Raw genomic sequence first — 13568 nt, 5'->3', positions numbered from 1 at the left:
AAAATCAGTAATATTAAACACAGCACTCCATGTGGACACGCAGTACAAGGTACCATGGCCAACCCCTTCCACCTAAATCATCACACAAAACAATACAAAACAAAATATAACAGACGGACCTAGACGAATTCCAGACAGAACAAAACTGAGTAGAGCGGAGCAGAAGTGCAGTCAGTTACTTGAGGTTCATTATGCGTCAATTAAGATCGTTAGAAACCCCTGGATGTGCAATCAATCCTGCAAGAAAACAGTGCAATGATGCAATACACATGGTCGCTCACCACGCAGGATTACAGCTACTTGCAGGCCCATATCTGAAAACTGGCTAACAGCCAGCACATGACAGACAGGAGGATAACCCAACTGCTAGCACTCAAAGCACCACATGTCACAAAGGGGCGGTACCAAGGATGATGCATCCCAAGCAACCAAACACTCCCCCTTTTATAAGCACACAGGCACTAATTGGCTCATGAAACTTACCCAACCATGATAAAGTATGAACACTGATAGGTTCACCTGTTTGGGTAACGCCAGCCAATCATACTGGGTCTATACCTCACTCTGCTACATTCACATGCATGAATGCTTCTGTAAAATAAGGATGTCTGCTTGTTTTGTATTTGCCACTATTGTCCAACATGGCTGACACAGGCGTTGCTATTTTCGTTCTAAGATCCTTACAGTTTTGGCCAAGGGTTGCAGTTTACATGAATGTGTATTTTGTCACAGCTCTAAAGTTCCTCCGTCCTTCTGCTGCCCTTGAATCAGACTTCCAGAAGCAGAAGAAAGAGAAACAGTCAGAGCTCAGTGGTATGAAACTGATGTCTATTTCCTGCCTGTCGTGCAGCACGTTTATGTGCTAATGGAAAAGTGAATCCCAGTCAAAATGTTCAGTAATGCGTTCTTTTGAATGGAACAGCATGTGGCCACACACAGTCGCTTTTGCATTATGATAGTGTTTTGAGCACTCTTTGCTGTGGTGTGTCTTTATTTTGTTGACAAGCATTTAAGCTTCTCGCCCGTGCATCAAAAATCCTTCGGATATTCTGTCTAAGCATTCTTTTTTTTTTTTTACATTTTCAGAACTGTTGCTCCTACTTTTATTACCAGACAAACTTAAGCAAAATAGCAGTTCATCTTTTATGTTTTAAAAAATGTCTTTGCATAAGTAAAAGTGAAGCACATGTTGCTAATCTGATTTTGTTTTATTTTTGTTTTACTTATATTCTATCACTTGAAAATCAATGGCTATTGATGCATTTTTCTCCTTCGACTTTACCTGCACCACAGCTTGTTCTAGTCACACATGGTGAATATTTATTTTAAATGGTTGACTCTAGAGTGTTATCCGTTTCCCACATTGTACTTGCAATGAACAAAGGTGAAGAGGGCAGGAGTGGATGATGGTTGTAGAGAAGAGTTTAGCTTATCTCAGATGATATTCATCTGTTTGTGTACTTGGTTTAGTGAAAGTAGCTGGTTTAAAAACATTAGTTGTGTCCTCTTGCTTTGATTTTTCAGAAAAGTCTAGACTATTGGCATTTTAATTCAAATGTTTCTAGAGGTGATTTTTTAAACCTGTTTTTAGTTTAGTCAGGAGCCATTCACTCTGCTCCCACACATTTGTCTGTATGTTATTCTGTAGACCAGTGTTTTCCAACCGGGGTGCCGTCTGTCGAGAGCAGGGGTGCCATGTAAAAAATCCTTTTTTAATATTTTTAAATGGCTAAAATGTTCAAAAAAGCAGCCATTATATAATATCAATTTCTGATGTCGCCAATAATTAGAGATGCACTGAAATTCTGGCTGCCGAAAATTAGTTCACCGCTCAGGATTCACTTTCACGTGGTGTGACGCTCTGCGTATTATCCCTCTATGCTCTATGCGTGTGTGTGCTCCGCTCAGTCGCTCATATACCGTTCATGCTCATCGGAACAGCAAAGTCCACTCAAAAATCGAGCTGACAGGAAACATCTATGTAATACAATATTGTTTCTGTTTGCAATAGCCCTACTGTGCTGTAATAAGGTGTGGTAAATGGGCAACTTTGGTAACGCTGCCCTCTCATTTATTGATCTGCTAACCGTTATGCTCACGTGTCCTCTGATAATAATAGCTTTCTAGGATTAAACATTATTTGGATAATTGGTAAAAAAAAAATAATAATCTCCTAATAAAAAAAAAAAATCTCTAACTGTGTGTTAGACCTACCTGAAAAACTAAAAAGCAATTTATTTCATTTGTAGGCCTATCGTTATTTTTTATTTGTGCTATCATTAGTAATTTCTTTATTTGTTCTTATTTTATTATTAACTGCTTTGCCTCCTTGTCATTTTTTATTCAATTCAAAATTTTAAATCAAGCTATCTCGTGCTACTGCAACAAAATTACCTAACTGTAAAATCAAAAATACAATGAGCAAAACTTTGTTTAATTACCATTATAACTAGCTAGCTCACAATGTTTACATATGAATAAAAGCCTACATTAAAATCTGTCATATAAATTGGTCTTTTCATCAGAAATTAGCCTACTGATTGCCACCATTGATGGACAATTTTTTTTTTATAATATTAAAAATATCTGTATGACAGTATATTCTGTAGTTCTTCCCTGCTGTACTGAATATCTATACTTTTCAAAGTATCATATCGAAGTTAGAAATTCAAATATTGTGACAAAATTAATTTTGTAGGGTGCCACAAATTTGTTAAACTTTCCAAAGGGTGCCACGACTAAAGAAAGGTTGGGAAACACTGCTGTAGACTGTTCTTTACCATTGCAGGCTGGTCTTTCATAATTTTTAATTTTAGTTTGATTTGTATCTCTAAATGTAACACTTTTCATGCAGTTTTTAGCTGTATGAAATCATCCAAAAATATATTCTTTATAAGTCTTAATTCTGCCATACTGTTTATGGATGGAAACTGATTCAGGCATTGTTTTTGTATCTTGAATATTTTCAACACATGTCACCAGTCTTGATGTTGATATTTTTTATGTTTATTTTTGAAACATACAAACTGGATTTCTTTAAATGGCTATGTGAACCTGAGAAGTGTTTCTCACAATTTGTACAGTGTCCCAACTTTTTTAGAATCGGGTTTGTAGTTTTATAGTGTATTTATAGTGAACTTTCCTGACTTGGGTTTAATATTTAGAAAGTAATATTATAAAGCTAAGATGTTTTGCCTGTACACATTCTGTGTTATTACAGAATAGTGTACAAATTGACCTTGTATACTCAACAAGTGCCTGCCTCAACAGCTCACCCAATTCAGTTTACGGAAGTACTGCTAAACCAAGCATGTGATGAAGGTGGCACTGTTATTCTGCGCTGTGAACTCTCAAAACCTGGAGTTCCTGTGATTTGGAGGAAAGGAACACAGGTGATCCATTCTGGTGGAAAGTACATCATCAGACAAATTGGGACTACGGTTGAGTTGAAGATCATTGATGTTAAACCTGAAGATACTGGAGACTATGCTTGTGATTGTGGAGACAACATCACCACTGCTAACATCAAAGTCAATGGTAGGACTGAGCTTTTATTTGAACCCTCAAAAACTTAATGACAAATTAATCTCACAAGATTTTCCTGGTTCAACAACTTTGCCTGATTCCTCAGCATTACCAGTTGTCTTCAGGCAAGAGCTGCAGAACCAACAGGTTCAAGAGGGGGAAAGAATTACTTTGCACTGTGAAGTCTCAAAACCTGGAGTTCCTGTGGTTTGGAGAAAAGGAACAGAGGTGATCAGTTCTGGAGGAAAGTACATCATCAAAAAAGTTTGCTCTACTGTTGAGCTGACGATCACTGATGTCAAACCTGAAGATGCTGGAGACTATGTTTGTGATTGCGGAGACAACATCAGCACCGCTAGTATCAAAGTCAATGGTAGGACTCACCTTTTATTTTAACCCTCTACAACAATGAAGTTTAATAATGTCTTCATTTAAGTTAGGGTGTAGTGCGGTGTATGGGCTAGTCTAGTGTAATACGCTGTTTGTCTAGTTTATAGTTTTTCCATTTGCATCATGGTGGTTGTTTTCACTTAAAATCTCACAAGGTGGTAAAATTATAAGTTAAGCCATTTCAGAAGAATGTTTTACATCTATCAGTGGAAGATTCTTTTAGGCAAAGTAGAAATCTCACAAGATCCCGTTTCTGGTTCAACATATTTTCCTAATTCCTCAGCATTACCGGTGGTCTTCAAGCGTGAGCTACAGAACCAAGAGCTTCAAGAAGGGGAGAGTGTTACTTTGCGCTGTGAACTCTCAAAACCTGGAGTTCCTGTGGTTTGGAGAAAAGGAACAGAGGTCATCAGTTCTGGAGAAAAGTACATCATCAAGCAAGTTAGCTCTACTGTTGAGCTGAAGATCACTGATGTTAAACCTGAAGACGCTGGAGATTATGTTTGTGATTGTGTAGATAACATCTGCACTGCTAACATCAAAGTCAATGGTAGGACTCATCTTTTATTTGAACCGTCTTCAACAATGAAGAAGCTTCATTAATAATGTCTTCGTTTAGTGTAGGGTAGTGTATAGTGCTGTATATTGGCTATTCTAGTGTACCAAGTTATTTGTCTAGTTTATAGTTTTGCCATTTGTATCATGGTGGTTGTTTTGGTTAAACATCTTAGAAGGTGGTAAAAATATAAGTTAAGCCATTGTAGAAGAATGTTTTACATCTATCAGTAGAAAGAATGTTTTTGATGCAAACTTAATCTCACAAGATCCTGTTCCTGGTTCAACAACTTTGCCTGATTCCTCAGCATTGCCAGTGGTCTTCAAACATGAGCTACAGAACCAAGAAATTCAGGAAGGAGATAGTGTCACTTTGCGCTGTGAAGTCTCAAAACCCGAAGTTCCTGTGATTTGGAGGAAAGGAACACAGGTGATCCATCCTGGAGGAAAGTACCTCATCAAGCAAGTTGGCTCTAATGTTGAGCTGAAGATCACTGATGTCAAACCTGAAGATGCTGGAGATTATGTTTGTGGTTGCGGAGACAGCATGACAACTGCCAACGTCAAGGTTAACGGTAGGAGAAGACCATTATCTTCATGAATGTTTCCATCATTCTAATCCATCTTTGAAATGCATTGTCACATGCATTCCTTGGTTGTGAAGTGCAAATGATTCTCCAGTTTAATATGAAGTTAAGGCCAAAAAAAGACTTAATTGTAACCATTGTTTGCATTTGTATCATCTTGATCTTACTTATCTGAAAAATATTTATTTACGTCATCTTTATGTACGGAACTAAATCTCTGGCATCTCATACCACTCTTTGAATTGTCAGCTCTTCCAGCCACCTTCACACAAGAGCTAAAAAAACAGACAGCTATTGAAGGAGAAAGCATCATCTTCCAGTGTGAGCTCTCCAAACGTGGAGTTCCTGTTGTTTGGAGGAAAGGGATGCAGGTGATCCATTCTGGAGGAAAGTACCTCATCAGGCAAGTTGGCTCTACTGTTGAGCTGAAGATCACTGATGTCAAACCTGAAGATGCTGGAGACTATGCTTGTGATTGCGGAGACAGCATTACCACAGCCAATGTCAAGGTTAATGGTAGGAGAAGAACAATTACTTCTTGAATTTTTCCATTATTCTAATCCATCTTTGAACTGCATTGCCACATTTATCCTGTGTTTGTGAAGTATAAATTCTTCCAAAGCTTATTATGAAGATAAATCTAAAGGAATACATTTTATTGTATCCTGTTGGTGTACTATAATATTTGTTTGAACTGTTGCCTTTCGGGTCTTACTTGTCTGGAAAATCTTTAATCTCTTGCATCTTATACCACTCTTTGCATTGGCAGCACTTCCAGCCATTTTCACACAAGCACTAAAGAACCAGGCAGCTGTTGAGGGAGAGAGCATCAGCTTCCAGTGTGAGCTTTCCAAAGCAGACATTCCAGTTGAGTGGCGCAAGGGTGAAATTGGCCTATGCCCCAGTGCTAAATATGAATTAAAGCAAGCTGGCCACCGTGCCCAACTGGTCATACATGACCTTGAACATGAGGACTCTGGTGACTATATTTGTGACACTGGAGAACGCCAAAGCATTGCATATCTGAAAGTTAAGGGTAGGCTTGGATTGAACAGTCTTTCTTTCCTGTATCATTTGAAGCAGTTTCTTCATGATGACCTTGAAACACTTGTTTACTCACCTTTTGCAGCACTGCCAGTTCTTTTCAAATCATCTCTGAAAGATTTGGAAAGTGAAGCTGGAGAAAATGCAGTGTTTCGATGTGAACTTGACAAAGCTGGAGCCAAAGTCATCTGGAGGAAAGACAAGAGTGTAATAGAAGCAAGCCACAAATATCAGCTGAAGCAAGATGGGGCTGTTGATGAGCTTATCATTTACAAGCTGCAAGAAGGAGACGCTGGAGAGTACTGCTGTGAAACAGAACATGATCGGACATCTGCCAAACTCACTGTGAAGGGTATGAATCACCTTGTAAAAGTTCTCATCCCTCCTAACTTTACCTGATCATCCTCTTTTGATGATCACGCATCTACTCCATACAATCCTAAGTATTATGCCATCATCCTCTCTTATGGTATGCTTGAGATTGCTATAGATTCAAATACTTGATCCCAGATCACCTTCAGCACCTTCTCTGTGCACGTGGTTTTGCACTTTAAATTTCATTAAAACTTGCACAACCTTTCTCCAATGCACTCCCATTTCATTTTGCTAGATTATTTAAGTACAATAGTTTTTTGCACCTGACATAACATTATAAACCTTACCCTTGTAGTTTAACATTTATTTTTATACCAGGGTTGCTATTTCTGTCTTACAACTGCTGTGGATTTTCTTCAAAGGCTTAGCTTATAGTGGATGTTAAATTGATACTGTGGAAGTTTATCTATTTTTTGATCTGTTGACTACTTCAGACAAAATGAAACCTGCTTTTGCTTTCAGAACCTGAAATCACGATCTTAACTGGCTTGAAGAGCTGCATTGTCAATGAAGGCGAGGACGTTCATTTCGAATGCCTCGTCTCTCATGACAATGCACTCATTGTTCAGTGGACGCTACAAGATGTTCCACTACAGAACAATGAGATGAATGAAATCGGAATGGACGGCAAAAGGCACATGCTTACACTAAGAAGTGTCACCCAGAAAGACTCAGGCACAGTGTCCTTCCATGTGGGTGCACACACTTCTTTTGCTTGTCTTACAGTCAGAGGTAAAACTAAAGAATTTTTCTAAATAGTAGTTTGTTTTATTTCACACCTTCATTTAATTCTCAGTGAGTTTCGAACACATGCACTGTTTACTGCATGTGTTTAGTATTTGTGTGTGTATGATCATTCTGTATCCATAAATATTCAAAACATTCCATATTGATGCATGCTTTAATGCATCATATTCAAAACATTCCACATTGATGCATGCTTTAATGCATCATATTGCAAAAAAATGACATGTGACCAGCCTCTTTATATACACCACAATGAAAGCAAAACATTTCATGCATGTATGTTATCTGTTTTGTTTTCGCTTGCCAAATATTTATTGTCCATTGCTTGGTAGTATGCAGAGCTTTATTTGTTTGGATATTACATTTAGAAGGTTGACTATTCTATGTTCCTTTTTTCTCATCAGTGATTAATTTTATCTATAATAGAAGTCCTGCAAAAAGTTTCATGATTTCTGATTCAAGCATTCCAAGGTTAGGCTTATCTTGTCCCTGGATGCGTTTAGAAACTACTAAGACAATTTGTTGCCATCTCTTTGTTGCCATCTTCGAATATGCAGGTTTGGGGTTTGCACGTATCTTAGAATGTGTTCTGTGTATTGCTGTTTCCCAACAGCAGTCCCTGTGCTGTCATTTGTGAAGGAGTTAACAAGCCAGGAAGTCACAGAGGGAGGCAGTGCCTCATTATGTTGTGAAACTTCAATACCTGATGCCAGTGTGACCTGGAAGAAGGGTACTCAGGTCCTATCTGATGGAAAAAAGTATTCCATAAAGAGGGATGGCACAATCCAAACCTTGGAAATCCATAAGCTATCAGTGGATGATGGTGGCGAGTACATATGTGAAGCAGGAGACAAACAAAGCAAAGCTACATTGACTGTCAAAGGTAACAATCTTCATTCTTCTTTAGAGATGGGCTCCATTTTACATTGTTTCCCTGCAGAAGCAAAAGTACATATTAGTATTAGCATTTCAAATAATGAATACATCGAGTAGCTTTTATGTTTTAGATTGCCACTAAGGCATGATCCAAGTAGTATGTAAATCAAATATCTGTGAACTAAGATCGCATGATGCTCTCCTCAATTCTAGGATTTAACTTTAATGTCACAACAAAATCCCAAGCTTTCATTAAAAACTACACTGTTTGGAGGACTAATACATCCTCTCACATTCTAAGTCACTTCTAGTAGATAGTCAGTAGTGGGATATTTACCTCTCTTTACTTTTCGGAAGATCCTCAATCGTCCCTTTCATCACATTCCTTCCATCCATTCCCAGAATGTGTAAAAATCACAAGAGAATTAAAGGATGTGACTGTGATAACGGGCGAGGATGCTATCTTCCAGTGTGAGGTGTCTCATACAGGGGTTACGAATGTTGAGTGGTGGCTCGCCTCCAACCACCTTCAAAACAATGACTTGAATCAAATCAGCTGCCGAGGGAGGGAACACAGCCTAGTGCTGAAAATGGTCACACCCGATGACTCAGGTGATGTAGCCTTTGTGGTTGGCCCTGAGAAGAGCGTCGCCTACTTGTTGGTGCAGGAGAAACCCAAAGGTAAAAGACACATTATGGCTAACAGCATTCATTGTTGGCAAGCAATCATCTGTCTGTCATTAGGTAGTAGCTGCACTCATTTTGCGTAATTATAACAAAAGGCTTCCAGCTGCTTTTCCATTTGCTTTGGCTATTCTACAGCTACACTCCAAACGTGTTTTTTTTTGTTCGTTTTTTTGAGAAAGAGATGATTTTTCATACATTTTTGGTTATGACATAGTCTTTTGTCTATTTCCTGCCCATAACTGATAAAACAGAAGTTTCTCACTCAGTAAAGCTCTTTTAATGTACCACAGTATATGTTCAATTGCTTCAAGTGTCTAAGTTTCAGAGTCTTCAGGCAGACATTATGATGTGACAGCACTTGGGTTTGGGTTTCTCCTGTCCATAGTCGTATTCTTAGAGAAGCCTCTGGACTTAACTACCAAAGAGGGTCAAACAGTCACACTGTCCTGCATGACTTCCGACCCTGAGGCCTCTGTCACCTGGTACAAAGATGAAGCGATGATAAAGGCAGGGGGGCGGTATCTGCTCTACAAGGATAGAGCCGTCCATCAGCTCCGCATCCTTAGAGTGGAGGAAGGAGATGCCGGGTTGTATACATGCAAAACCAAAGATGCAGAAAGCTGTGCCACCCTTACTGTTAAAGGTAAACGGGTTTGTTGGCCTGTGACTTTTTTGTTTTCATTTTATCAACTTGACTGAAGATAAAGTGAACACAAATGGGTTTCAAGAAGACCCGTTCTGGTTTTCTTTTCTTTATAACTGCCTCTCTTGTGGAACAAAGAAGATTTTGATACCCTCATAGATATCAGCAGCTGTTTAAAATTGACATTTACATTCTTTTAACTTCTTTTCTTATCCATCATCAGGTCAACCTGCATATTTCCGGAAGGAGTTAGACAACCAGAATGCAATAGAGGGAGATAGTATCACCTTGCGCTGTGAGCTTTCTAAGCCGGTTAAAAGTGTAGAGTGGAGAAAGGGTGGAGTGGTGCTCCAACCCAGTAAGAAATTTGAGATGAAAAAGGAAGGGTGTGTGCTGGAGCTCAATGTCCATGATCTGGAACCAGAGGACAATGGCTACTACACTTGTGATGCTGGAGACCAGTTGACCACAGCATCAGTCACTGTGCAAGGTATCAAATAGCATTGTTAAATCATTTGCAATCTATATTTTAGTTATAAAAATTTCTGTTGTAGAGCAAACAGATTTTTCTGGGGCTGGAGGTTATTTCAAATCTGTAGCTTTTTGTCATTACGTCCTCATAAGATTCACATTATGTTTTTGAAGCATCCTCTATGTATGAGTGTTTTTAGACACTGGTTATCTAAGGGTTTCTGTGTCTGGTCTCTGCAGAGGCTGAGGTTCTCATAGTGTCGGGTATAAAGAATACAGATGTGTTTGTGGGCGAACAGGCAATTTTCTCCTGCCAGCTCTCTCGCCATGCCAAAGGCAGAGTTCAGTGGTGGCTAGACGGCACTCGTTTGGAGAACAGTACCTTCAGTGAAATAAGTGTGGGTGAAGTCCATGTCCACACTCTAACCCTAAGGAACCTTTCTCCCAATGATTCGGGTACAGTCCTTTTCAAAACAGGTGGCCTGACGTCCTCCGCCAAGCTGTTAGTGAAAGGTACCAAATGCAGTGGTGCTTGGCAGTACTTGGCAGCACAGAAATGTAGAAGCTTAAAATTTTGAATAGCACTGGACTAATACTGTGTCCATGAATTTCCTAAATCTAAAAGTTGGTTACTCATTCTGTGAAGCATTTAGGTTGCCTTGACCTCTTTTTAACAGCTACAGTTAGACCATAAATCTTGAATTGTGTCTTAATCTGTCCTTGAAGTAGTTTAGTACTGTTTGTGTTCTTCAGACTTGTATACTCATATTACTGAATTACTTATCCATATTAATAATACTCTAAATTTAAAGTGTCTTTGCACAGACTACCCTGGAGAGTCCTTTGGTTAAGTGCTCAAAAATGCAATCCTGACAGAACAGGATTTTATTTACTTTATTCTCTTTTAGGGTTACCCATGCCTAGAATTGAATCTTTTTGTTAGACCCTTTACTGTTAGGCAAAAGTATACAGTAAGATGGGTTGAAAAAAAAAACATTTTAATGAAAATTCATGGATGCATGTAGTCCATGTGCCATGTATTTCTAACCTAAAATTGGATTTGGTTGCAGTATCACGGCTTGCTAATTACTTACAAAATTGGCATACTAATTATTAAATTAGCACACTGATTTTAAGCTTGTATATGGAGCAGGGCTCAATACAAAGATTTTTACTACTGGCACAGTCAGGCCAGGGGTTCAGATTTTTACATGCCCAGAATTGTTTTACTGGCCCTTCCCTAAACCCAAAGAATTCACAATGTTTTATTATAATAATGTTCTCATTAGAATGTTATATACACGACATTCCCAATCATAGTTATTAATGTTGTGCACTGCTGTTTGAGCTGCGTGTGCTGAGCTAAAGATGATCACTGGTAAACTGAAGCGCTCTTTTAACTTAACCCAACGCATTCTATATGAGATAAATCAGATATACATCAAATAAACACAATATTACAATGTACAATTGCACAAAAGGCTGCAAACGAACAGCGCGCATCTGAAGTGTCTCTGAAGGAAATAATGCATTATTTATCGGCTTTAAGATATCGGCCAAATTTTCTTATCAGGCCGATACCGATAACAGAAAAAATTAGCCGATATGGGCCGATACCGATATGGTGGCCGATATATCGTGCATCCCTAATAAAAAAAGCATGATATTCATATTAATTAATCTCAATTAATCATGTTAAAAATAGTCCTAAAAAAGTCCTAAATTAATCATTCAGATTATTTAAATTCAAAAACAAGATTTTATCACAAAAAAGTGTCTGTAGAAGTCAATATATTGTTTGTCTGTTTTTTGCATATTATTTGACATACAGCCTATCACTTCTCCAGCTATCCATTTTACATTTTATTAATTTCAGTTTGTTAATCTGCTTGAGGTAAAATTAATATATAAAACTGAAAGCCCTAGTGGATTCACCAAAGCATCTAAGTGAAATTGTGCAAGCAACCTTTTGCCCAAAAATTCAAAGAGCAAACAATAATGGTTTTGGATGCACTCTAAATCAGATAATTGTACACTCATCAGTCTTCATTGTTTGTTTGTGTTGCATGTACTTTTTCTATTAATTGGCCTTAGTTTGACTTGACACTGCAACTAGGCATGTGTTGGTTGTAATTGACCATGTCCTTGGTCAGTTTGGAGTAGAGAAGCAAAAAAAGATGTTACACTTACCATGTACATTTCAATGTGAAAGAAAAAGAAACAGCTACAGCACTGACTTAGATTATGAGTTTGTAAAGGCTGTTGTTTTAAACTGAATAAAGTACCAGGCTTACTGTATATTTTAGTTTTGCATTAAATACCACCCAAAACCTGAAAGAGGCTTGAGGTGAAGAACTCTACTTCAAAGTGCACTGGGGTCTTGTGAATATTACTTATCCCCACCACCAACCCTCTATAGATCCCAATGTGGAGGTGGTCAGTGCCATGGAGGACCAACATGTAGCAGAAAACCAGCCTGCAGAGTTCATCTGTCAGTACTCCCGGCCAGTCAAGGCCGTATGGAAGCAAAACAGCATACCTGTGCAAGCAGACGGTCGCAGGGTGATAGTGGAACAGGACTGGACTGTTGCGCGGTTGTACATTAGCTGTGTGGAGCCCCAGGATGGGGGGATGTACTCCTGTGAGGCAGAAGGAACCTCTGTTGTGGCACATCTCAGGGTGCAAGGTGAGCACACCTGTAGGCGAAGAGAATCTGTGTGTCATCCATAACTCAAAGCTGGATCATCACAAAGACTCATTTTAAGATTCGCAAAGACTTTGAGAAATATTAAGTTGTAAGTTGCACAAGTAAGGGCTTACCACAAAGAGTTTTACTGGAATACTGGGATTTTTTGTACTTTTTCTTTACTCCAAAAATTGCTGTTTTTAGCAACATCATCATCATCTGGCTGGCTATGCAGTAACCATCATGCTTCTTACGCTACTCAATGCTGGATGCTACTGTATATGCTAGTGAAATGTTGGAAGAAATTTTAATTGAGTGTGATTGTGCAGGATTCAGTAACTGTTAGTTCAGAAGTTATTTTTAATTCAAGGCCAGTCAAAGTCATTGAGTACTACAGGGACTTGTTTTGGCGTGTATAAAGCCAGTGTTTTTTCAGGCATTGTCTCTCTCTTACAGCTAAACCAATTGACATTCTTCAAGAGCTGAGTAATGTGGAGACCATTAATGGCGGGGAAGCACTTTTTGAATGCTCCTTGTCTTGTCCTGTAAACAAAGACTGCCAGTGGTTAATCGATGGCAAGCCTGTAAAGGAGTCCGCAAACGTGGAGATTGTTTCCTTTGAGAGTGGCAGACGCCATCTTCTGCTTTTAAAGAACTTGCATCCTTGTGAAAACACAAGGGTTACATTCCAAGCTGGCACTTCATCAACTACTGCTCTTCTGTCTGTCAAAGGTACGTCATTTCTGTAGTATTAGCATTAAATTTAGATAGATGTATGGTATTACATCAGATGATGTAAGGTATTACATCATATTTTATTAAAGAAAAATAAAATGACTATTCTTTATTTTTGAAAGCCGATAACCGATATGTTGGCCGATAAATCTATATCCAAATTGTTATATACTTTTTGAGAGCCTGATTACAAAAAAGGTCTCATCATTAAAAGCCACATCCCAAACACTTCAACATAAGCAGCCTA

The 13568-nt window shown here is 38.5% G+C and overlaps 1 protein-coding gene across 1 annotated transcript in view; it reads left to right on the top strand.

The window, feature by feature from the left end:
* The window catches only part of obscnb (obscurin, cytoskeletal calmodulin and titin-interacting RhoGEF b), a 67087-nt gene that overhangs the window by 32011 nt on the left and 21508 nt on the right, over positions 1-13568 (top strand). Inside the window, exons 50-64 of the mRNA XM_016237986.1 lie at positions 3271-3537; positions 3632-3898; positions 4199-4465; positions 4779-5045; positions 5307-5573; positions 5827-6093; positions 6187-6453; positions 6939-7208; positions 7837-8106; positions 8502-8780; positions 9172-9429; positions 9653-9919; positions 10141-10413; positions 12320-12586; positions 13043-13318. Of these exons, the coding sequence (XP_016093472.1) occupies positions 3271-3537; positions 3632-3898; positions 4199-4465; positions 4779-5045; positions 5307-5573; positions 5827-6093; positions 6187-6453; positions 6939-7208; positions 7837-8106; positions 8502-8780; positions 9172-9429; positions 9653-9919; positions 10141-10413; positions 12320-12586; positions 13043-13318 (4029 nt within the window). The remainder of the gene's footprint in view (positions 1-3270; positions 3538-3631; positions 3899-4198; positions 4466-4778; positions 5046-5306; positions 5574-5826; positions 6094-6186; positions 6454-6938; positions 7209-7836; positions 8107-8501; positions 8781-9171; positions 9430-9652; positions 9920-10140; positions 10414-12319; positions 12587-13042; positions 13319-13568) is intronic.

This window comes from Sinocyclocheilus grahami, unplaced genomic scaffold (genome assembly GCF_001515645.1).
Source record: "Sinocyclocheilus grahami isolate Dianchi unplaced genomic scaffold, SAMN03320097.WGS_v1.1 scaffold19.1, whole genome shotgun sequence".
In the NCBI taxonomy this organism is placed as follows: Eukaryota; Metazoa; Chordata; class Actinopteri; order Cypriniformes; family Cyprinidae; genus Sinocyclocheilus; species Sinocyclocheilus grahami.
Note: the sequence above shows the minus strand (reverse complement) of the source record. Positions and strands in the feature narration are given on the sequence as shown.